The sequence below is a fragment of the Schistocerca nitens genome, chromosome 4 (genome assembly GCF_023898315.1).
Source record: "Schistocerca nitens isolate TAMUIC-IGC-003100 chromosome 4, iqSchNite1.1, whole genome shotgun sequence".
Lineage (NCBI taxonomy): Eukaryota > Metazoa > Arthropoda > Insecta > Orthoptera > Acrididae > Schistocerca > Schistocerca nitens.
The window spans coordinates 889,664,329-889,690,731 of record NC_064617.1 but is presented as its reverse complement, the minus strand read 5'-3'; the positions used below and the strand labels follow the sequence as shown (position 1 = coordinate 889,690,731).

The 26,403-nt window shown below is 42.9% G+C and overlaps 1 protein-coding gene across 1 annotated transcript in view; it reads left to right on the top strand.

Annotated features, from left to right (window-relative positions):
• LOC126252003 (aminopeptidase N-like) overlaps positions 1-26,403 on the top strand; it is a 130,381-nt gene that overhangs the window by 45,139 nt on the left and 58,839 nt on the right. Inside the window, exons 6-9 of the mRNA XM_049952786.1 lie at positions 5,949-6,251; positions 18,123-18,306; positions 18,395-18,551; positions 25,689-25,770. Coding sequence (XP_049808743.1) covers positions 5,949-6,251; positions 18,123-18,306; positions 18,395-18,551; positions 25,689-25,770 — 726 coding nt within the window. The remainder of the gene's footprint in view (positions 1-5,948; positions 6,252-18,122; positions 18,307-18,394; positions 18,552-25,688; positions 25,771-26,403) is intronic.

The window sequence follows — 26,403 nt, the reverse complement described above, 5'->3', positions numbered from 1 at the left end:
CCTATACAGACCTCTTATTTATCGTCGGATCCCAATCCGGAAATGAACAGTAATAGCAGGAACACTGTTTCTGATCTAAGTAAAAAATTCTCCGTACTGTTCTCGAACGCAGTCATATATGTTCAAAATTATGTCTTCAACGGGAACCGATGACCTGCACCAAAGTGGCAGAGAAATCACAACCTTTCCATTTTGAGAAGCATCATTTTGGAACTATCCTTCACTGTTGTTCTTATAGCAGTGCATAATAAAAATAGTAGTAGTAGTACTAATAACAATAATAGTGATGTAGTTCATGTGTAGAACATTTAAGAGTAAGACAATGAAATGTGGTAGAGAGTTTCTTCTGTTGATGTATGTGATTGTGAAACACACAGCATGAACATCATTGATTTATTGAACCGGAGCGGTGTGCTCTTACGTAAATTTCCTTATAAATTGATCTGAATGAATTCAGAGATTAATTTTCAACACTTATTATTCAGAAAATATTTATATATAATGTTTTCATCTTTCCTCTAAGTCAAATCTAAAGGCAGGTATTGAAGTCGCTAATAAGAAACAATATATATTCCAATTTGCTGGTAAGAATGTGTATCAACCATTATTCCTACGCATTCCAGAAAGAAATGTAGGAGACGTCAATCATTTTCTGTTTTTATGCAGTTTTTTCGAAAATGGAAAGATCGTCGTACGTCCTGCACGGTTTGCATTAGGAAGTTCACACTGAACGGTTGGCCGCCGCACATGATGGGAATTAGTATGCGCATCATGGTTTGGTTTAGCGACGAAGCCCACTTTCATTTGAATGGGTTTGTCAATAATAAAAATTGGCGCATTTGGGGACTGAGAATCCGCAGTTCGCTATCGAGAAGTCTCTTCACCCTCAACGGGTTACTGTGTGTTGTGCAATGTCCAGTCATGGAATAGTTGGTGCTATATTCCTTGGTGGCACGGTGACTGCCGAAGGGGTACGTGAAATTTTTGAAGCATGATTTCATCCCCATTATCCAACATGACCCTGCTTACGACAACATGTGGTTCATGCAAGACGAAGCTCGACCCATCGAATCAGGGGAGTGTTTGATGTCCTGGAGCAGCACGTTAGTGATCGCATTCTGGCTGTGTGGTACCCAGAGTCCACTGACATGGCCCCCGATTGGCCGCCATATTCTCCGGATCTGAAAACATACAATTCCTTTTTGTGGAACTATATTAAAGACAAGGTGTACAGCAATAACCCCTACCCGTTGCATACCTGAAAACAGCCACTTATGAGGTCATTGACACTTCAGCGAGTCATGCAGAATTTCGCTATTCGTCTGCGCCACATCACCGCCAATGACGGCAGGCATATCGACCAAGTCATAACGTAAATCCGAATATCTGTAGTGACGTTTACATTTTGAATAAAGTGTGTGCACGCGGCAGTTTGTAACTAATTTACGTTTCTTTTCAAATAGTTCACTAATTCCAGAATGAGATTTTCACTCTGCAGTGGAGTGTGCGTTGATATGAAACTTCCTGGTAGATTAAAACTGTGTGCCGGACCGAGACTCGAACTCGGGACCTTTGCCTTTCGCGGGCAAGTGCTCTACCATTCGAGTTACCTAAGCACGACTCACGACCCGCCTTCGCAGCTTCAATTCTGCCAGTACCTCGTCTCCAACCTTCCAAACTTCACAGAAGCTCTTCTGCGAAGCTTGCAAAACTAGCACTCCTGGAAGGATATTACAGAGGTACGGCTTAGCCACAGCCTGGTAGTTTGGAAGGCAGGAGACGATGTACTCGCAGAACTGAAGCTGTGAGGGAGGGTCGTGAGTCGTGCTTGGGTAGCTCAGTTGGTAGAGCACTTGCCCTCGAAAGGCAAAGGTCCCGAATTCGAGTCTCGGTCCGGCACACAGTTTTAATTTTCCAGGAAGTTTCATATCAGCGCACACTCCGCTGCTGAATGAAAATTCCAATTCTGCAAACATCCCCCAGGCTGTGGCTAAGCCATGTCCCGCAATATGCTAGTTCTGAAAGATTCGCAGAAGAGCTTCTGCGAAGTTTGGAAGGTACGAGACGAGGTACTGGCAGAATTCAAGCTGAGAGGGCGGGTCGTGAGTCGTGCTTGGATAGCTCATTTCGGAGAGTACTTGCCTGCGAAAGGCAAACGTCGCCAGTCCAACTCTCGGTTCGGCACACAGTTTTAATCTGCCAAGAAGTTTCAGTTCACTGTCACTCTGTACCTCTACAGCTTGAGAAACTAAAGGTGCTCCTCCCAGCAAGTGCACCAGGTCTACTCCTTCATGAAGATATTCGAATTTATAAGGCCCTTCTTGATTCTGCATGGCAGAGGAGGCCGTTCATAAGATTTGCAATACTATCAGAAGTTGTATAACTAATATGCCACGATGGGTGTATATTTCCAAAGTCTAAGGTGTTCTGACTTCCCCCATGAACCATGGACCTTGCCGTTGGTGGGGAGGCTTGCGTGCCTCAGCGATACAGATGGCCGTACCGTAGGTGCAACCACAACGGAGGGGTATCTGTTGAGAGGCCAGACAAACATGTGGTTCCTGAAGAGGGGCAGCAGCCTTTTCAGTAGTTGCAGGGGCAACAGTCTGGATGATTGACTGATCTGCCCTTGTAACATTAACCAAAACGGCCTTGCTGTGCTGGTACTGCGAACGGCTGAAAGCAAGGGGAAACTACAGCCGTAATTTTTCCCGAGGACATGCAGCTTTACTGTATGATTAAATGTCGATGGCGTCCTCTTGGGTAAAATATTCCGGAGATAAAATAGTCCCCCATTCGGATCTCCGGGCGGGGACTACTCAAGATGACGTCGTTATCAGGAGAAAGAATACTGGCGTTCTACGGATCGGAGCGTGGAATGTGAGATCCCTTTATCGGGCAGGTAGGTTAGAACATTTAAAAAGGGAAATGGATAGGTTAAAGTTAGATACAGTGGGAATTAGTGAAGTTCGGTGGCAGGAGGAACAAGACTTTTGGTCAGGTGAATACAGGGTTATAAATACAAAATCAAATAGGGGTAATGCAGGAGTAGGTTTAATAATGAATAAAAAAATAGGAGAGCGGGTTAGCTACTACAAACAGCATAGTGAACGCATTATTGTTGCCAAGATAGACACAAAGCCCATGCCTACTACAGTAGTACAAGTTTATATGCCAACTAGCTCTGCAGATGATGAAGAAATTGATGAAATGTATGACGAGATAAAAGAAATTATTCAGGTAGTGAAGGGAGACGAAAATTTAATGGTCATGGGTGACTGGAATTCGTCAGCAGGAAAAGGGAGAGAAGGAAACATAGTAGGTGAATATGGATTGGGGGGAAGAAATGAAAGAGGAAGCCGCCTTGTAGAATTTTGCTCAGAGCATAACTTAATCATAGCTAACACTTGGTTCAAGAATCATAAAAGAAGGTTGTATACCTGGAAGAATCCTGGAGATACTAATAGGTATCAGATAGATTATATAATGGTAAGACAGAGATTTAGGAACCAGGTTTTAAATTGTAAGACATTTCCAGGGGCAGATGTGGATTCTGACCACAATCTATTGGTTATGAACTGCAGATTGAAACTGAAGAAACTGCAAAAAGGTGGGAATTTAAGGAGATGGGACCTGGATAAACTGAAAGAACCAGAGGTTGTAGAGAGTTTCAGGGAGAGCATAAGGGAACAATTGACAGGAATGGGGGAAAGAAATACAGTAGAAGAAGAATGGGTAGCTCTGAGGGATGAAGTAGTGAAGGCAGCAGAGGATCAAGTAGGTAAAAAGACGAGGGCTAATAGAAATCCTTGGGTAACAGAAGAAATATTGAATTTAATTGATGAAAGGAGAAAATATAAAAATGCAGTAAATGAAGCAGGCGAAAGGGAATACAAACGTCTCAAAAATGATATCGACAGAAAGTGCAAAATGGCTTAGCAGGGATGGCTAGAGGACAAATGTAAGGATGTAGAGGCTTGTCTCACTAGGGGTAAGATAGATACTGCCTACAGGAAAATTAAAGAGACCTTTGGAGAGAAGAGAACCACTTGTATGAATATCAAGAGCTCAGATGGAAACCCAGTTCTAAGCAAAGAAGGGAAGGCAGAAAGGTGGAAGGAGTATATAGAGGGTTTATACAAGGGCGATGTACTTGAGGACAATATTATGGAAATGGAAGAGGATGTAGATGAAGATGAAATGGGAGATAAGATACTGCGTGAAGAGTTTGACAGAGCACTGAAAGACCTGAGTCGAAACAAGGCCCCGGGAGTAGACAACATTCCATTAGAACTACTGATGGCCTTGGGAGAGCCAGTCATGACAAAACTCTACCATCTGGTGAGCAAGATGTATGAGACAGGCGAAATACCCTCAGACTTCAAGAAGAATATAATAATTCCAATCCCAAAGAAAGCAGGTGTTGACAGATGTGAAAATTACCGAACTATCAGTTTAATAAGTCACAGCTGCAAAATACTAACGCGAATTCTTTACAGACGAATGGAAAAACTGGTAGAAGCCGACCTCGGGGAAGATCAGTTTGGATTCCGTAGAAATGTTGGAACACGTGAGGCAATACTAACCTTACGACTTATCTTAGAAGAAAGATTAAGAAAAGGCAAACCTACGTTTCTAGCATTTGTAGACTTAGAGAAAGCTTTTGACAACGTTAACTGGAATATTCTCTTTCAAATTCTGAAGGTGGCAGGGGTAAAATACAGGGAGCGAAAGGCTATTTACAATTTGTACAGAAACCAGATGGCAGTTATAAGAGTCGAGGGGCATGAAAGGGAAGCAGTGGTTGGGAAAGGAGTGAGACAGGGTTGTAGCCTCTCCCCGATGTTATTCAATCTGTATATTGAGCAAGCAGTAAAGGAAACAAAAGAAAAATTCGGAGTAGGTATTAAAATTCATGGAGAAGAAGTAAAAACTTTGAGGTTCGCCGACGACATTGTAATTCTGTCAGAGACAGCAAAGGACTTGGAAGAGCAGTTGAACGGAATGGACAGTGTCTTGAAAGGAGGATATAAGATGAACATCAACAAAAGCAAAACGAGGATAATGGAATGTAGTCAAATTAAATCGGGTGATGCTGAGGGGATTAGATTAGGAAATGAGACACTTAAAGTAGTAAAGGAGTTTTGCTATTTAGGGAGTAAAATAACTGATGATGGTCGAAGTAGAGAGGATATAAAATGTAGACTGGCAAGGGCAAGGAAATCGTTTCTGAAGAAGAGAAATTTGTTAACATCGAGTATAGATTTAAGTGTCAGGAAGTCGTTTCTGAAAGTATTTGTATGGAGTGTAGCCATGTATGGAAGTGAAACATGGACGATAACCAGTTTGGACAAGAAGAGAATAGAAGCTTTCGAAATGTGGTGCTACAGAAGAATGCTGAAGATAAGGTGGGTAGATCACGTAACTAATGAGGAGGTATTGAATAGGATTGGGGAGAAGAGAAGTTTGTGGCACAACTTGACTAGAAGAAGGGATCGGTTGGTAGGACATGTTTTGAGGCATCAAGGGATCACAAATTTAGCATTGGAGGGCAGCGTGGAGGGTAAAAATCGTAGAGGGAGACAAAGAGATCAATACACTAAGCAGATTCAGAAGGATGTAGTTTGCAGTAGGTACTGGGAGATGAAGAAGCTTGCACAGGATAGAGTAGCATGGAGAGCTGCATCAAACCAGTCTCAGGACTGAAGACCACAACAACAACAACAAGGTGTTCTGGTATTTTTTTTCCCCTTGAAGGTAGTTTTCCGTCTAGAATTATATTCAGAATTGGTTATGTGCCTATGCGGATTCATTATTTTGCAGATACCTGCTATTGTGAAATTTCCATATGTTTACTTTAAGTTTCTATCAAATTGTTGGAGGTACAGAGCTGATGGTACGAAGTTTTGTAGATCTCGACATTAACTTACACTGCTTTCTCATTCCAGCCCAGACGAGGATGGCTTCCGCACGTTTCAGTTCGAGGAGACGCCCCCAATGAGCGCCTACCTGCTGGCCTGGGTCGTGCTGAACACGTCCAGCGTGGTGTCGCCCTCCGACCCGGCCACGACCATTTGGACGGTGGACAGCACGCTGCCCCAGGCAGTCTACTCCAGCGTCATCACTCCCAGCACCGTCTCTGCGATGGAGCAGCTGGTGGGCGTGCCCTACACACTGACTAAGCTGGACCATGTGGCCATTCCCAGCTTCATAGAGGGGGGCATGGAGAACTGGGGGCTCATCACCTACACGTGAGTACGGCTACTGTGTCCCACACTCGTATACCAGAGCTCCAAAGAGGGAGGAATGGATAGCGAGGAGCTGATCACATGCACAGAAGTACAGCTGTAGATCTAATTGAGGCAAACGTGGAAGACTAGGAGCAAATCCTGTCTTACTTCCAAATCCCAGAGATTTATAGAGGGAAGCAAGGAGAAATGGTGCTCCTCACGTGCACTTCAATACGGATGTTCTTTCACTTCCCAATATCAGACTGCAAGCACACTTATAACGATTAATTTGAAAAAGTAATTCATGTAGTGAAGGTTTTATTACGCTATCCAACCTAAGGAACTAATTCTTTTCAATAAGGTTTACTAGCTCTAAAAACATTCATTGACTGCGGCATTTGCAGCCAGTTTGAAATACACATAAGGGGCTATCAAAAGGTTTCCGTTCGAAGGCCATACAGTCCGGAACTGCTTCGCCAATCGGGTAAAATATCAGTGAGCATTGGGTCAGCCATCTTACCGACGCACCAGGCTGAGGATACCCGTTTGGTAAAAGACTGCGTTCTGCTGCGCAAAGAAGTCCGTAGCCACCTGCTGCACATCCTCGTCCGACAGGCATGAATGACCATTCCAGGGCTTTCTTAAGGGACAGAAGGCGTGATAATGGCGTGGGGAGAGATCAGGACTACAGGGCGGATCCTCGAGTGTCTCCCACTTGAGTGGGCGTAACTTCTGCGTTACGAGGCACTGTGGTGCTGGCCTCACAGATCGACCGCCGTCTTGTGTCGAATCGTGACCAGCACGGAACTTGGCGCACCATTCCATAACGGGGGTTTTCGACATTCTTGAGTCTCCGATGGATGTCTACGGTTGTTTGCCCATCGGCAGCCAGGAAAAGACTAACAGCACGCTGGAGATGTTGGACGCATCAAGCAATAACGTCTTCGTAGTTCAAGTTTCTACATTTACCACACCTCGTTGGAGAGACGCGAATGCCACACTAATGCCTTGCCTAGATGTCGGTGCTTACATACCCTCATTGGAATCGCGCTACATCGCACATACGCAGTAGACTCTGCGACGGAATCGGATGGGAATATCTCGACCTCCGGTATTGGGTGCGGAATTGTAGGGTTCCCATTAATAGGGCAGGCGTGCACTACACGCAGAAAGCGGCTACTAGAGTAGCGGAGTACGTGTGGCGTGCACATGGGGCTTTTTTAGATTACCCCACCCTTGGGATCAAAGACGATTTGCATGTTAAATCAGCCACAGCGACCTCGGAGAATCTTGGTCCTCGCAGATCAGAGACAGAGAAGATTGATATGATTTTAATACACTGCAGGAGCATCTAAGGAAAGGTCCCAGAATTAGTATCACCTATTGAAGGTTATAATGCACAGATAGTATTGGGAACAGAAAGATGGTTGAAACCAGACTTCAATGACAACGAAATCCTAAGTTCAGACTGGGATGTTTATCGTAAGGATAGGTTAGTCACCATTGGAGGCGGCGTGTTTATTGCAGTAAAAAATCGATAAAACCTAGCGAGGTTATCACAAATTCCGAACGTGAATTAATCTGGGTGAAATTAAGTATCAAATAACGGTCAAAAATGATGATCGGATGCTTTCATAGACCACCTGGGTCAGGATCTGTAGTTGTAGAGCGCTTCAGACAGAACTTGCAGAATAGCATTAGTAATTTTCCTGATCATGCCATTATAATAGGGACTGATTTCGACTTTTCAGGTCTAGATTGGGAGAGTTATGCCATCAAAACTGGTGCCAGAGATAGGGAATCGTGTGGCATTGTTATGGATGTCTTGTCCGAAAATTACCTTGAGCAGATAGGTGGAGAACTCACTCGTGAGCGTAACGCCTTAGACCTTAAGGCAACAAAAAGACCTGAACTTATTGAAGCAGTTAACGCAGAGGAAGGTGTCAGTAACCATAAGGCTGTGACAGCATCAATGACGACTGGTCCTGCAGGGAACGTTAAGAAAGGTAGGAAGATATATTTGCTCAGCAAAGGGCGACAGGATACACATTTCAGAATATCTCAGCAGTCAGCATCAAATATTCGGTGATGAGGACTAAGGTGTGGAGAACAAATGGAAAAAATTCAAAGGCATCGTTCAACATGCCCTAGACAAGTATGTTCCGAGTAAGGGTGTAAGGGAAGGGAAAGATCCACCATCGTTTAATAGCAGTGTCAGAAAAGCGCTAAGTAAAGAAAGAGCACTTCATCTCAGATTCAAGAGCAGTAAAAAACTAGCTGACAAACAAAAGCTGAAGGATGGGAAAATGAGCCTAAGAAGAGCAATGAGAGAAGCTTTAATGATTTTGAGGGTAAGACGTTGTCGAACTACCTGAGTAAAAACTCTAAGAGATTTTGGTCGTATGTAAAATCAGTAAGTGGGTCAAAATCATCTATTCATTCTCTCAGCGACCACACCGGCACCGGGATGGAAGATAATAGAGAAAAGACCAAAATACTGAATTCGGTCTTCCGAAGTTGTTTCACCGCGGAAGACCATAACACTGCCCCTCCTTTCAATCGCCGCACGAACATCGAAATGGCAGAGACTGAGATAACCGATAGCGGAATTGAAAAGCAAGCTACAATCGTTTAGTAGCGCAAAAGCTTCAAAAAAATGGTTCAAATGACTCTGAGCACTATGGGACTCAACATCTTAGGTCATAAGTCCCCTAGAACTTAGAACTACTTAAACCTAACTAACCTAAGAACATCACACACACCCATCCCCGAGGCAGGATTCGAACCTGCGACCGTAGCAGCCCCGCGGTTCCAGACTGCAGCGCCAGAACCGCACGGCCACCGCGGCCGGCGCAAAAGCTTCAGGACAAGATGAGATACCTGTAAGATTCTATAAAGATTATGCGAAAGAAGTTGCTCCCCTTCTAGCAGTAATTTATCGTAGATCGCTTGAGCAACGAAAGATACCTAACGACTGGAAAAATGCGGGCACAGGTCATTCCCGTTTTTAGCAAAGGCCGTAAGACAGATCCACACAACTATAGACCTATATCGTTGGCGTCAATCTGTTGTAGAATTATGGAACATGTTTTCTGCTCAAGAATTATGACATTTTTGGAAAAATAACAGCTTATCTATAAAAATCAACGTGGATTCCGCAAACAAAGATTCTGCGAAACTCAGCTCGCTCTGTTCCTCCATGAGACCCACAACGCAGTGGACAACGGCGCTCAGGTTGATGCCGTGTTCCTTGATTTCAGTGAGGCATTTGACACCGTCCCGGATTGCCGTTTAATGAAAAAATACAAGCTTACGGTGTATCGGAGAAGACCTGCGATTGGATACAAGGCTTTCTTGCAGATAGAACTCATCACGTCGCTCTAAACGGAATTAAATCGACAAATGTAAAAGTAATATCCGGAGTAGCGCAGGGAAGTGTCATAGGATCGCTGCATGACCTAGTGCAAAGCGTCGGATGCTCTTTAAGGCTATATGCAGATGATGCAGTTGTCTTTATCAAAGTAGCAACGCCACAAGTTAGTAAGAAATTGCAGAACAACCTGCAGAGAATTGATGAATGGTGCAGGCTTTGGCAGTTCACCCTGAACGTAAATAAATGTAACATACTGCGCATACATAGGAAAAGAAATCCACTACTGTACAGCTACACTATTGATGACAAACACCTGGAGACAGCGCCTGCCGTAAAATACACTACTGGCCATTAAAATTGCTACACCACGAAGATGACGTATTACAGACGCGAAATTTAACCTACAGGAATAAGATGCTGTGATATGCAAATGACTAGCTTTTCAGAGCATTCACACAAGGTTGGCGCCGATGGCGACACCTACAACGTGCTGACATGAGGAAAGTTTCCAACCGATTTCTCATACACAAACAGCAGTTGACCGGCGTTGCCTGGTGAAACGTTGTTGTGATGCCTCGTGTAAGGAGGAGAAATGCGTACCATCACGTTTCAGACTTTGATCAAGGTCGGATTGTAGCGTGTCGCGATGGCGGTTTATCGTATCGCGACATTGCTGCTCGCGTTGGTCGAGATCGAATGACTGTTAGCAGAATATGGACTCGGTGGGTTCAGGAGGGTAATACGGAACGTCATGCTGGATCCCAACGGCCTCGTATCACTAGCAGTCGAGATGACAGGCATCTTATCCGCATGGCTGTAACGGATGGTGCAGACACGTCTCCATCCCTGAGTCAACAGATGGGGACGTTTGAAGGACAACAACTATCTGCACGAACAGTTCGACGACGTTTGCAGCAGCATGGACTATCAGCTCGGAGACCATTGTTGCGGTTACTCTTGACGCTGCATCAAAGGCAGGAGCGCCTGCGATGGTGTACTCAACGACGAACGTGGGTGCACGAATTTCAAAACGTCATTTTTTCTGATGTATCCAGGTTCTGTTTACAGCATCATGATGGTCGCATCCGTGTTTGGCGACATCGCGTTGAACGCACATTGGAAGTGTGTATTCGTCATCGCCATACTGGCGTATCACCCAGCGTGATGGTATGGGGTGCCGTTGGTTACACGTCTCGGTCCCTCTTGTTCGCATTGACGGCACTTTGAACAGTGGACGTTACATTTCAGATGTTACGACCCGTGGCTCTACCCTTCATTGGATCCCTGTGTAACCCTACATTTCAGCAGGCCTTTCTGGATACAGAAAATGTTCGATTGCTGCCCTGGCCAACACATTCTCCCGATCTCTCACCAATTGAAAACGTCTGGCCAATGGTGGCCGAGCAACTGGCTCGTCACAGTACGCCAGTCACTACTCTTGATGAACTGTGGTATCGTGCTGAAGCTGCATGGGCAGCTGTACCTGTACATGCCATCCCAGCTCTGTTTGACTCAACGCCCAGGCGTATCAAGGCCGTTATTACGGCCGGAGGTGGTTGTTCTCGGTACTGATTTCTCAGGATCTATACACCCAAATTGCGTGAAAATGTAATCGCATGTCAATTGTAGTATAATATATTTGTCCAATGAATACCCGTTTATCATCTGTATTTCTTCTTGGTGTAGCAATTTTAATGGCCAGTAGTGTATCCAGGCGTAACTATCCGGAGCGACCTTAAGTGGAATGTCCATATCGAGCAGTGGGAAAAGCAGGCGCCAGACTCAGATTCATCGGAAGAATCTTAAGGAAATGGAACTCATCCACGAAAGAACTGGCTTATTAGACGCTTGTTCGCCCGATTCTTGAGTATTGTTCATCTATCTGGGATTCCTACCAGACAGGACTGACAGAGGAGTTAGAGAAGATCCAACGAAGAGCGGCGCGTTTCGTCACGGAATCGTTTAGCTGGCGAGGGAGCATTACGGAGAATCTAAACGAACTCCACTGGCAGTCGTTATAAGAGAGGGGTTGTGCATCACGGAGAGAGTTACTATTGACATTTCGGGACAACACTTTTCAGGAGGAGTCGGACAACATATTACTTTCCCCCACATACATCTCGCCTACTGGCCACGTGGAGAAAATTCGAGAAATTAGAGCCAATACAGAAGCTTACCGACAATCATTCTTCCCACGCTCTATTCGGAGGGATAAGATAGTAGTACCGTAAGTACCCTCTGTCACACACCATTAGGTGGCTTGCGGAGTATGATGTAGACGCAGAGGTACATGTAACAACCCCCTCAAACGCAAACTTCTTGATCGGTCCTCGTAGTCCGGCTGCCAAACCTGATTAAGGAATATTGTACTTGAAACTTCCTGGCAGATTAAAACTGTGTGCCCGACCGAGACTCGAACTCGGGACCTTTGCCTTTCGCGGGCAAGTGCTCTACCATCTGAGCTACCGAAGCACGACTCACGCCCGGTACTCACAGCTTTACTTCTGCCAGTATCTCGTCTCCTACCTTCCAAACTTTACAGAAGCTCTCCTGCGAAGGAGCTGTGAGTACCGGGCGTGAGTCGTGCTTCGGTATCTCAGATGGTAGAGCACTTGCCCGCGAAAGGCAAAAGTCCCGAGTTCGAGTCTCGGTCGGGCACACAGTTTTAATCTGCCAGGAAGTTTCATATCAGCGCACACTCCGCTGCAGAGTGAAAATCTCATTCTGGAAATATTGTACTTGCTTTCGTTTTTGCAGAATTTTCCTAGTTCTGGATCACAGCTAAACTGATTGCAGATCCCCTCGAATCTTATTCTGAAACCATTAACACATTTCCATCATATCGTTACAGTGAGAATAAAACATGAACATGTCCACCGTTAATATCATCATAAGTTATTCTAACGATTCACAGGTTCCTGTCACCATTCCTATCTTCATTTGATCCTGAGCCTGCTTGCTTCTTATACATTTGGAATAATAATAATAATAAATTGTAGTACTGAAATAATACACCACTATAACAATGCGTGTTGCTCCTACCTATTTTGTTCACTCCGTTCACTCTACCTTCCATAGGTGTTTTTAGAATTCCTTTTCCTTGGAGTATTTGTCCCACTCAGTTTCCTTTCCTTTTCTTACCAGGTTTAAGAAAGTTTCTTGCTCCTGTATCATTTCTATTACTTCACTGCTCTGCACTCTATCTACCTATTTTACTTTTTCCATCCTCCGCAAAACCCACACCTCGAATGTTTCTATCTTATCTGTTTTTCTTTCCTTCAATGTCCACCCTTCACAGATAAGCACCCCACCTGAAGCACTTGACCAACATTTTCCTGAACACCAACCCAACTTTACTGCATCACAAAAGCGTCTTTTTCAGGAGAGCTAACTTTTCCATTACAGTTCTTCATCTTATTTCTTTTCCACTGGCCTGGCTAGCAGCTAGCAAGCACCCAAATATCTGTTGGTGGAGAGTGTTGTATAATGAAACACCTTTCAGACATTGGTTCTGTAATAGAAGTCTAATATATTTTCTTATGCCATTCTGAAATGACAACATTCACTTTATGTGTACTGCATTTTTTTTCTGAAATTACAAAAACGATTCCGGAAAGTAAGGTTTTTCTAAATGTGAAAAAGTGTTAAAACATACAACATTATCATACATCCAGGAAGAAATATTCCATTAAAATTAAATAATACTGTAATCGAGAAAATCTTCTCAATTTGTATTTAATAAATAATGTGTTATATTTTTACTCTGGTTCAAGCCAATAATCAGTAAGTGGGAAGAATTATTATCTAAAACCAGTTACAAGATAGAAACATTTTGAAATATAAGCCATTGGTAACAACACAAATATCCATTGTCGAGACAGGGAAAATTGCAGAAGTCATTAAAGAAACTTTGTTCATTTGGCAGTATCATGTGTCCCATGGTAGAAGACATTTCAATTCGAGGTGCAAAATGGTGCATGACTGGCGAAGTATGGCTTAAACGTCCACACGGTCTGTAGCTAGTTTTAAGAATATACAGAGTTTTCCTTACGACAAAACTTTGTACTCCTAGAGCAGACCCAGAAGAAAGCCACTGCGACCATCGGGAAACCGTTAGTTTTTACATTATGATGCGGTACCATAATCATAAAACTTTCATGCTAACTGACTCTGGCTGCGGAAGCGTACACAGTTATAAATATCTTCCAAATAGCTTTAATATGTATATCATACCGCATTTAATGAGTAGGACTCATAATATTTACAAAGGCTGCACAGTACACAACCTCGTATCTCACAACTATAAAAACAACAGAAAATACTTAAGCTGGTTTGTTGTGCATGTTCCTTCATGTGATTCTAAAATTGGTCACTACACTGAAACATCGATCAGGAAATAACATATCTTTCTGTATACACTATCCTCCAGGTACGACACTTTCTCTTACAGTGCGATAAGTTCAACTTGACCTTCTGTTGTTTTGACTTTCATATTTTCTTTGTCATGTGCTATACATCTTAGTTTAATTTGTATTAATTTCAGTTCTGTTCTCTTGCAATGCTTCTTAAAGACTGCACAGTGTTCTTTGAAAAGATATTGTTCTACCTTCAAGCAGTACAGTGTCATCAGAAAATCTGACGCAGTTGATCTTGTGGCCTCCTAAACATACTTCTTTTGCCTATACATACTACTTCTAGCATCTTCATTACCTAGTCTTTGATAAACGTGGTAAACAGAGTGGCTGAAAGACAACAGCCCTTATTAACTCTTCTTCCGAATTCAAATCTAGCTGCAATGCCATTTTTTAAGCTTCATCGCTGGTTGCTTCTTTGTGTATAAGTCCTTACTTAGTCTCTTGGCCTTCCAATTCACTTTCTGACCAATTGGTTAGGTTGACAGACGCTTCGCAGCCGTGTGGTTTCGTGTGTCTCCCACTTAGTAGTGACACGAGCAACGCAGTGATATCTAGTGCATGGATCTTAATACTCCCAAATGTGACGTACACAACATAGATTTCTTGGTCTTTCTTCTTTAGTTTCACCGTTATTACTGTTAAACATAAATTATCGTGAAACCGCAGGCTGACTATTTTGCTTTGTAGAGGAAGAGGCACAATCGTATAGCGTTCTTATTTAATTGACTTTTGTATGACTGTTAATTATAATTCACTGCACGTATACTTCGCATGTGCTTTGTTCACTTTACCTTCGTTAGGCTGAAGTGCAACAGTTACAGCCATCACTTAGCTAACAATAATATATTTGATATTGTTTCAACAGCATGTGATCTGTAAAAATTGTGCCATAGCGTGTATATTATTTTAATGCATGGCATTAAGTCTGTAAATATTTATTTTATTGATTTTTAATAGGTATTACATTAATCTGAAACTACAATTTACATTGTTTTATACTTTAGAAGAACCCTTGCATTTTTTGAGCTTGGTAAGGACAGCAAACGTTTGTAAAATAATAGAATTAATTGTATCATATATTCTGAGGAAAGCGTGATACGTTTGTGCCGCACTTCATCTTAATCTGAGAGCGGCGTTCCAGCAGTTTTACATTACCTCATGATGACGCTATGATTTTTTCTATGGGTTGTCGCAATAAAGGTTTCTGTTCCCTTCCTATTTTGGTAAAAATCGCTATTCATATCTTGATAGCTCGACAAAGCATTCTACCTTAAAACGTCTATCAGTGCTAGCTGAGCAGACAGTAGAAAGTGGGCGTGGTCTGGATTTCACGTGATAGCAGAGATAAACCTTGTCACGCCCACTTTCCACGGTATTATGCCCCTCTTCGACGTCCGACTCGTCAGTTGGAAAGACTCAGCACAACCAGGAGCACCTCCGAAGATGTCCAACGTAGCCTTGGACGAAACGTCAGGGATAGAAGAGTTCCATGGACCTCGAGCCTTTTAGCCAACCACAGAAAAGGAGATTTTGTGCTATTTTATGTAGTGAACTCTTGTTTAACCAATAGCATACAAGGATGTTGTTTCCAAGTGGATGGCGTTGTCGCATGTCAGCAAAATGCCAAGCTGTAAGCTGCACTTCCTTCTGCCGGACTAGAGGCCTTGTGGCATACTGCGCCATATTAAGAACATTCTTTACCTATTTCATCACATGTGTTAGACACATCCACCCTTAACTTTTTTTAAAACTGGAAACTCTAGTAGACAATAAAAAGTTTGGGAATCTAATGAGTCTGGAACACCTTTCCCAGCTCGTAATAAGCTCTCTCTGCTTCAGACCTGTTACTAAGTAAAATAATTTTCTTAGCTATTCTCAATCACATTTTATCAATTCTCACATTTTATTAATAACTAGTCTATCATTTTTAGCATAATGCTGTCCATGTAGTTTTTAATTTATTAACACTTATCATATCTCGACACATGGTTAACCTTTTCCCAGAAGCTGTCATATATAATTAAATAGTAAACCGAAAATATAATAAATTCGCCATATCGAGGCCCTTTGCCATCTCAGGAGATCTCTTCACTTATCAGATAATCTTTGTTTAGATGGGAGCCATCTGAAGTTCCAACTGAGGGACAGTTGACACCGATACTGTTGTTACCTTCCCTCGTCAATACTGGGCAGTTCAGTGAGGCCCGCCCCGATAGCTGAGTGGTGCCGGCACAGTAGCTCATCGTGTTCAGTCAGAGAGCTGCTCGCCCTCTGTAATAAAAAAAATGAGTAAAGGAATCGATGATCAGCATGAACGGATGTCTTATGACATCCGCCCAGACCAAACGCAACGAACTATACCGAGCAAAATGAAAAAAAAAGGCGGTCAGAGCGACTGAATGTCAATCCTAAGGGCCCGGGTTCGATTCCTGGCTGGGTCGGAAATTTTCTCCGCTCAGGGACTGGGTGTCGTGTTATCCTGATCATCATCATTTAATCCCCATCGAAGTGCAAGTCGCCGAAGTGGCGTCAAATCGAAAGACTTGCTCCCGGCGAACGGTCTACCCGTCGGAGGGCCCTAACCACACGACATTTATTTTAGTTCAGTGAGATTCTCTCCAGTCGCCATCAGATGGATCAATTAGCAACTTATTATGCAGCGTGTTATAATTTTGTACCACAGGTGTGGTCGTCATGATATCGAAACGATCATAACGAGTGAAATATAAAATAAATATTCTGGCGACAAAAACAAAATTTATTAGCACCAAACATGGTCACAGATACGCCAGAGGACTTCTCTTCTAAAGTAATGAAACTGTTCTTCGGCTATTACCTAATCTTGTGTGTATTTTGGACAGCAAATTATGATTTCCAGAATGAGTTTTCACTCTGCAGCGGAGTGTGCGCTGATATGAAACTTCCTGGCAGATTAAAACTGCCAGGAAGTTTCATATCAGCGCACACTCCGCTGCAGAGTGAAAATCTCATTCTGGAAACATCCCCCAGGCTGTGGCTAAGCCATGTCTCCGCATTATCCTTTCTTTCAGGAGTGCTAGTTCTGCAAGGTTCGCAGGAGAGCTTCTGTAAAGTTTGGAAGGTAGGAGACGAGACACTGGCAGAAGTAAAGCTGTGCGTACCGGGCGTGAGTCGTGCTTCGGTAGCTCAGATGGTAGAGCACTTGCCCGCGAAAGGCAAAGGTCCCGAGTTCGAGTCTCGGTCGGGCACACAGTTGTAATCTGCAAGGAAGTTTCAAATTATGATTTGCTAGACGATTATCGTCTGGTGCTCTCCATATATATGTGCACATGCCTTCTTCGCTAATGAGATGATAATGTTAGTCTGGAACTGTCATGGGAAGTCTCCCGTTTCTTAGATACTTGACATCAACTAAAGTATAGCCTCCCTTTAGCAGTGTCACTGCCTAGTGAGGAATGGAATCAAAATCCATAACTGGTGGCTTGTGTAACTTCGTACTTCACATTTTGCTCAGTGTGAAACACGTATGAGCTTATTAGTAGTGAAAGTCATTTATTTGAATTTTTGATTCAGACTGAACATTTTTTGAGTCGAAATTCATGCTGCAGTGCCTTCTTTTCTTAGAGTGTTTTCGACTGCTGTAGTTACTAAATACGATTTCTTTCGGTTTCCTCTTGAAATGTAAACATTATTTAGAGATTTTAATATTCCACGTGTACAGCTGAACTGTAACAGATTACAGTCTGACTAATAGTGCTAACTGATTCAAGATGATTGGCAGATACAAACAAAGGCATTTTCACAACGCTGAGTTATTTTCATGTAACTTTTTCTGAAATTTTACAGGCATTATACGCAGTATCGTTTTCAAACGGTAACAAATTTGCATTTTCGTTTTGTCATAGTTTTCACGTTTTCTGAATAATTATGTCTGTAATGAACAATATGTTATCACGTGTTCGTAGGTACACTATCCTCTAGGTACAACATTCACCTCTACACTATGTTCCCTCCACCCTGGTCAGTACATAGATGTACACTTAGACGCACATGTAGACAGATGTAGGTGCTGACACCCTGTGAGCGTTGGCGGTACAGTGGACGACAATGCGGTGCCTTCTGTAGACAGGGCAGCCTCCTGGTGCTGGAGAACTACACGTCGGAGGCGACCAAGGAGCAATCTCTGGGCACCATCCAGCACGAGGTGGCCCACCAGTGGTTCGGGGACCTGGTCACCTGCGACTGGTGGAACGTCCTCTGGCTCAACGAGGGCTTCGCCACTTACTTCCAGTGGATCGCTACCGATGTGGTGAGTTCCCACGCGCTGCTGTGGAGTTCTCACGACGCGTGTTCTCACAGCGGTCGCAGAGAGTGTTAACGTGTGTCTGTGTGCGCAGGTGGAGCCCACGTGGCGCCAGCGCGAGGTTTTCGCGGTGACCACTCTGCTGCAGACCGCCATGACGGCCGATGTCAGCGGCGAAGAGTACCCACTCACCAAGAACCCCAACATCACAGCTGACCAGGCCTTCATGGATTACAACATTTACCAGAAGGGTAAGCAGTACAGCTCGTTAGATTTTATCTTTTCCTTTCACACTGCTTCAAAATTTCGAGGAAAATATAGCTTTGATTCTTCTTCTTTTTGAGTAAATGGAAATTTGGTGCAAGTGGTTCTCCTTTCTCCAAAGGTCTCTTTAATTTTCCTGTAGGCAGTATCTATCTTACCCCTAGTGAGATAAGCCTCTACATCCCTACATTTGTCCTCTAGCCATCCCTGCTTAGCCATTTTGCACTTCATGTCGATATCATTTTTGAGACGTTTGTATTCCTTTTTGCCTGCTTCATTTACTGCATTTTTATATTTTCTCCTTTCATCAATTAAATTCAATATTTCTTCTGTTACCCAAGGGTTTCTACCAGCCCTCGTCTATTTACCTACTTGATCCTCTGCTGCCTTCACTACTTCATCCCTCAAAGCTACCTATTCTTCCTCTACTGTATTTCTTTCCCCCATTTCTGTCAATTGTTCCCTTATGCTCTCCCTGAAACTCTGTACAACCTCTGGTTTAGTCAGTTTATCCAGGTCCCATCTCCTGAAATGCTCACCTTTTTGCAGTTTCTTCAGTTTTAATCTACAGTTGATAACCAATAGATTGTGGTCAGAGTCCACATCTGCCCCTGGAAATGTCTTACAATTTAAAACCTGGTTCCTAAATCTCTGTCTTACCATTATATAATCTATCTGATACCTTTTAGTATCTCCAGGGTTCTTCCATGTATATAACCTTCTTTCATGATTTTTCAACCAAGTGTTAGCTATGATTAAGTTATGTTCTGCGCAAAATTCTACCAGGCGGCTTCCTCTTTCATTTCCTAGCCCCAATCCATATTCACCTACTATGTTTCCTTCTCTCCCTTTTCCTACTCTCTAATTCCAGTCACCCATGACTATAAAATTTTCGTCTCCCTCCACTACCTGAATAATTTCTTTTATCTCATCGTACATTTCATCAATTTCATCGTCATCTGCAGAGCTAGTTGGCATATAAACTTGTACTACTGTAGTAGGTGTGGGCTTCGTGTCTATCTTGGTCACAATAATGCGTTCACCATGCTGTGTGTAGTAGCTTAACCACACTCCTATTTTTTTATTCATTATTAAACCTACTCCTGCATTACCCCTATTTAATTTTGTATTTATAACCCTATATTCACCTGACCAAAAGTCTTGTTCCTCCTGCCACCGAACTTCACTAATTCCCACTGTATCTAACTTTAACCTATCCATTTCCCTTTTTAAATGTTCTAACCTACCTGCCCGATAAAGGGATCTCACATTCCACGCTCCGATCCGTAGAACGCCAGTATTCTTTCTCCTGATAACGACGTCATATTGAGTAGTCCCCGCCCGGAGATCCGAATGGGGGACAATTTTACCTCCGGAATATTTTACCCAAGAGGACGCCATCATCATTTAATCATACAGTAAAGCTGCATGCCTTCGGGAAAAATTACGGCTGTAGTTTCCCCTTGCTTTCAGCCGTTCGCAGTACCAGAACAGCAAGGCCATTTTGGTTAGTGTTACAGGGCCAGATCAGTCAATCATCCAGACTGTTGCCCCTGAGACTACTGAAAAGGCTGCTGCCCCTCTTCAGGAACCATACATTTGTCTGGCCTCCGTTGTGGTTGCACCTACGGTACAGCTATCTGTATCGCTGAGGCACGCAAGCCTCCCCACCAACGGCAAGGTCCATGGTTCATGGGTTGGAATGGAAATTTATATAAGTGAATTTCAATTTACTCGAAATTATCTGATGACTATTAAAACAAAGTGTACATAGTGACAGGTATGTCCACAACTGCAGCATATGTTATCTATAAATGTCAAGCAGGCAGTGTTCTGGTTCTTCCTTATACTTACTTTCCGTGTCCGGAACTAGACTTCACACTTCCAAAAATCAGCAGCCAATATGGCCTTGTCATTTGCCTCCCATAAGCCATTCATTGTGCAGGGCTGGTCTAAATATGGACAGATAAGCAGGTGTTGAGGATCCTGGACAGAACCACACAGACAGAGAGTGTTCTCATTCTCTTTTAGGAAACCCCACTGCTGCAGGTTTGTCTTGCACTTAAGCACTTCTGCCCTCATACGGTTTAGGGTTCTCCAGACTGTGTATGGTAGGTCTCCACCAGGCGCCAGTTCTTCTTTTACATCTTTATGGGGGTTTCTCAGGTCGATTTCTCACCTTTTCAAACGATTCTCTGCGCCGACCCTTCCAGGGCTCGGGTACGTGACAGGAAACTCTTCCTCGAACAAAGCCGTCGGTCAGCAGGCTGGTGTCCACATAAAGGGTGACGCATGTCTTTTTCTTGCTTGGTTTTTTCGGCTTCGGCAGCGATGTCACGTCGTATGTTGGACGGTACGATCCCCATCATTAAATACATCTTGTGCACTGGGGTTGGCCTCAAGCATCCGGTAACAATCCGTGCCATTTCATTCACCGCGACATCAACTTTTCTCGCGTGTGTTGATGCAGACCATACTGGAGCGGCGTATTCCGCGGCTGACACACTGAGCGCAAGGGCTGAAGTTCTCAGGACTTTTGGGTTTGCACCCCAGGATCCGCTGGTTAGTTTCCTGATGATGTTGTTTCTAGCTGAGACTTTTTCCCTTGTAGCATTACAATGATGTTTGTAGGTAAGTGTGCGATCCAACGTGACACCAAGATATTTGGGCGTTTTACAATGCTCGAGACGTTCACCTCTCCATATTACATTTAATTCACGATTTGCCTCCCTGTTCTTTAAATGGAACGCACAGACCTGCGTCTTGGAAGGGTTCGGCCTTAGGTGGTTTGCCTCATAATACTGGGAGAGAGATTCCAAGGTACTGGTTAATTTCTCCTCTACATCCATAAAATTGTTACCTTGGGCTGCAACTGCAGTGTCATCGGCATACATAAATTGGCATGTGATGTTTGGCACTGATTGATCATTTGTATATATATTATACAGAGCTGGGGCGAGGACGCTTCCCTGAGGTAGACCATTCCTCTGATTTCTCCACCTGCTCTTCTTGCCCTGGAGAAAGACGAAAAATCTCCTATTATGCAGGAAAGTACCTACCAGTCTTCCTTATGCAATCCAGCCATTGCATTGTAGTATTTCCACACACAAGATAGGCAGACTTGCGAATGCGACAATTGGCAGCGAAGACTTTCCTCAAGGAGCAATACAGTGCCTAGTAAGCACTGAGCTTGCATGTCTGAAACACATTGGTGTAACCTTGCGACAGATGAGTCAGTTGCCACGACGTTTGTAAAGAGCTATAGCGCACTATGGATCTTTTGAGTGCACGTAAAATTAATGAGTGTGGTTAGAAATAAGTATAGAGCGACCTATGGATTATCTCTTGGTTTGGTTATCATGCTTCTTCACCCGCTTGCACGTAAGTTACAGACTACAGCCTTTTATTTCCATTACTTGGTATATTTCGGAACAATACAATGTATAACAATCGCCAGTAGATTAGAAAACGGCGTCCATCGAAATACACTACGAGAATCGAATTAGGAGGCCAACAGTACATGAACACCACACTGCATGTTGACGATCACGTAATTACTCAAGAAAGTGACGACAAGTATTGATACAATTTTTTATTTATTTTAAAAATTTTGAACGTCACTCACATGCGATTAAGTGCCTTCAGTGCCTAAAATATTATTAATATTTTTATTAATTCAGTATCAGTAAGTACTATAAAATGTCAACATCGTCAGTTCGGTCAAGTTATTGCTTGACAGATGTGGTATGAATATTTGCAAAAAGGTTTATCCAAAGCTTGAAAGTTGACAATAGTGTTCATGTATACAAAACAATTTCCTTTTTCGTTAGACGACACCTCATCTGTTGATGGCAACGTTCGACAAAACTGGTGATGTAACTCTTCAGGCTTTCCCGGCGATCTAATGACATCTTGGGTTGTCGGGTGTTCTGCCGGATATCAGCGTCGTACTTGCACGATATTTCGGTCACGTAGCTCGTAACCTTCATTGGAGGGGGAAGGCCATAGGCATAAATACTGGACCAGGTCCACTCGAGGAGCAGTCTCAGGTCGCACCTGATGAAGGTTACGAGCTACGTGACCGAAATATCGTGCAAGTACGACGCTGATATCCGGCAGAACACCCGACAACCCAAGATGTCAAAACTGGTAATGTCAAAATTTTGTTATAATTAGGGATCCTGATTAGATACAAATTTTTACTTGTGCAGAAGTTGATAATATAAGTTCCGAGTGATACTGTGTTATTCGTTAATAAATTACTATTTTACTGCTTTGTTAATTAATTTAAAGGTAGGACTATCCGTTTTTGTTTATGAAAGTGAACTGACAAGGGCCGGCCGTTGTGGCCGGGCGGTTCTAGGCGATTCAGTCCGGAGCCGCGCTGCTGCTACGGTCGCAGGTTCGAATCCTGCTTTGGGCATGGATGTGTGTGATGTCCTTAGGTTAGTTAGGTTTAAGTAGCTCTAAGTCTAGGGGACTGATGACCTGAGATGTTAAGTCCCATAGTGCTCAGAGCCATATGAACCATTTGAACCAACTGACAAGGTCTGTGTGACCTGTCCACCATTTCACAGTGAGCATGTAGCCTGCCGCAAACATGTCATCCGATAACAAAGATATCATACTACAAAGAGATACACTGCCAACTGTGTGTAGCCAGTGGATGATTGAGAGCAACACTATTGTTTGAGAACATCATTTTCAATTGTTTACGCGTACTACTAATTTGCATTACCGTGATACAGCAGTGCGAGAGTAAAGTGAAGGACATATTTGTCTAAGAGCACTGTTGCTTCCTCTGCATTTGTTATTCTGATCATGTCACGCACCAAAAAGAGTGTATAACTGCTGTCTTGTGAGTGCAGGTGCATTACTGTCCTACTAGGTGCCTCTCCTACATCTTATCTTGCATTAGTTCTGCAGCTTCAACACAGAAGTGGAATTTAAGTAGGAATGCTTGTTTTCATGATTTCTGTTACTCAAGTGTGATAGTCTTGCAGTTGTATACATGTTAGACTGACGTTTTAACATCTACCTTTTGTCACTAAGCATTACGGGCAAGGAAACGTGACTACATGGATAATAATTCTATATCCAGCTTGTTTCCCCCCTTGATTAAGATTCGTTGTTTTACTATACACTTGGTGATGATCTTAGTGAATCTTAGTGAATGTTTTTACATTACGGAGAAGGGAATCATCATGCTTTTGTTAATGTTTACATCTTTCAAGACACTGCTCATTCCGTTCAACTGCACTTCCAAGTCCTTTGCTGTCTCTGACAAAATTGCAATGTTATCAGCAAGCCTCAAAGTTTTTTTTTTTTTTTTTTTTTTTTTTTTTTTTTTTTTTTTTTTTTTGTTCTCCTTGAACTGCAATTCACTTTCACTTTCTCCTTGCTTTGCTTCACAGCTTCTTTATTGTACAGACTGAACAACTGTTGGGATAGGTTACAACCTTGTCTCACTCCCTTCTGAACCATTGCTTCCTTTTCATGCTGTACGACTGTTATAACTGCCCTTTGGTTTCTGTACAAGTTATAAATAACCTTTCGTTCCCCGTATTTTACCCCTGCTCCTTACAGAAATTTGACGAATGCATTCAAGTCAAACAGTGTCAAAAGTTTTCTGTACGTTTACAAATGCTATAAATGTAGGTTTACCTTTCATTAACCTTAGGTAAGTCATAGGGTGCTGCCTCGCGTATTCCAATATTTCTCCAGAACTCCGCAATGATCTTTCCTGCGGTCGACTTATACCAGTTTTTTCCTTTCTTTTGTAAATAATTCGTGTCAATATTTTGCAACCGTGACTTAATAAACTAACTGTTTTGTAACATCCACACATGTCAGGACTTACTTTCTTTGGAACTGTTATTATTAGATTCTTCTTGAAGTCTGAGATTATTTCTCCTGTCTCATATAGCCTCTACATCAAGAGGAATGGTTTGGTCATGGCTGACTATCCCAAGGATATCAGCAGTTCTGGGGGAATATCGCCTACTCCAGGCGACTTATTTCGTCTTAGGGCTTTCAGTGCTTTGTCAAATTTTTCTCGCAATATCGTATCTCCTATCTTATCTGCACCATCTCCCCTACCTACAATATTTGTTTCATTTCCCTTGCAAAGTCCTTCCACTTTTCAACTCTTCCCTATGGCTGCAGGAGAAATGTAAGTCTATAGAACCATGTATAACTAGGAGAAAGCTAGACAACGCCTACAGACAAATTAAAGAACCCTTTGGAGAAAAGAGAAGTAGCTGTACCAGCATGTAAGCATTAAAAAATTTCGGTGACATGTCTAAGAAATGTGCTGAAACTGAGAGGCAAGTCGGCCTTAGTCCGCTACTGTGGTATGAACACCTCCGACCTTGTTGCAAATAATAATCTAGTACGAACTACCGCTTGGCGGTGTTGATCGAAGACCTCGCTCTGATGTAGTCAACCATTCTGAAAATAAAAATTGCGTTCCGTCTTATCCGATGTGTTCTCTATTATGTGAGATTGTTCATGAATATTGTTGACTTGTCGTTGCATGATATGCCGTTGTGATCTCCGACCTGAAAATCTGAGCTGAAATTTCCGAATATTCCGGATGTCGGCTTAAATGACACACATGCGGATTGCCGTTGGAGCTGATGATAGGTGGCTGGATGGCGCCACTGTCTCGCTGGCTTTAAAAATGTGACAGTGCAAAAATGACTCTGAGCACTATGGGACTTAACGTCTGAGGTCATCAGTCCCCTAGAACTTAGAACTACTTAAACCTAACTAAGGGCATCACACACATCCATGCCCGAGGCAGGATTCGAACCTGCGACCGTAGCGGTCGCGCGGTTCCAGACTGTAGCGCCTAGAACCGCTCGGTCACCCGGGCCGGCGATGTGATAGTAGCAGGTGGCTGTGTAGATCTGTGTGCAACTGAAATATAAACCTGTAATGAAGATTATCACATTAGAACGAAATGGTGGATCTACACTATGAACAATATGAACTGTTCTTGAGGCGTTTACAGCACATGCAGTAATTATAGCTTAATTAAGAATTGTTGACCATTCTGCCTTAGCTGATTTTTGCTGACAAAGTACGCTGTTCCATCGAAACATAATCTGTGTTTGTGGCAGGTGCATCAATAATCTGGATGATAGAGAACGTCATGGGATCTGATGCGTTCTTCAGAGGCCTCTCCAACTACCTCAGAAACAAGTAAGTACCACTGAAAAATTGGTAATAAATTTTCTTGACCCTGGATATAACACAACCTTTTTCAAAAAAAATGTGCATTACAAAATTACGGACGTGATGTAGCCCTAAGAGTTATTCTATATTCTACTTTTCTAGATTCACTTGGTTTCATTTCTTTAATTGTGAAGTCCTGTAAAGTGGCTAATACTAGTACGTTTACACTGTATTGTGATTTAATGAGTATGTCCACTTCAGGGGTCGTGTGCACGCAGAAACTTTGAAAACTGTTTGTTTACATATTTTATTGTACTTTAGTTTAACTCTTTAGCTATTTCATTCAGTGTACAAGGGCGTCTTTGCGGCAAAACTCAAATCAAATATCTACCTCTATGCACAGATGAGGCAAAACGTTTATCAGCACCTACTTGATATCGTGATGTTCGACTTTTCTAACGCAATACTACATCGATCTGCGTGGCACGCATTTGAAAAGTCCTTGGGAGATTTTTGGAGGCATATAACACCAGACATTGCGAAGTGGCAACCACTTTCATGCCTCTCTCCTCACATTTTATCCTATTCGCATGCTGAATTGCCTACGAGATTCTGTTGCTTCATTTACTTTACGATTCGGTTTTTAGTGTGTTGCTCACC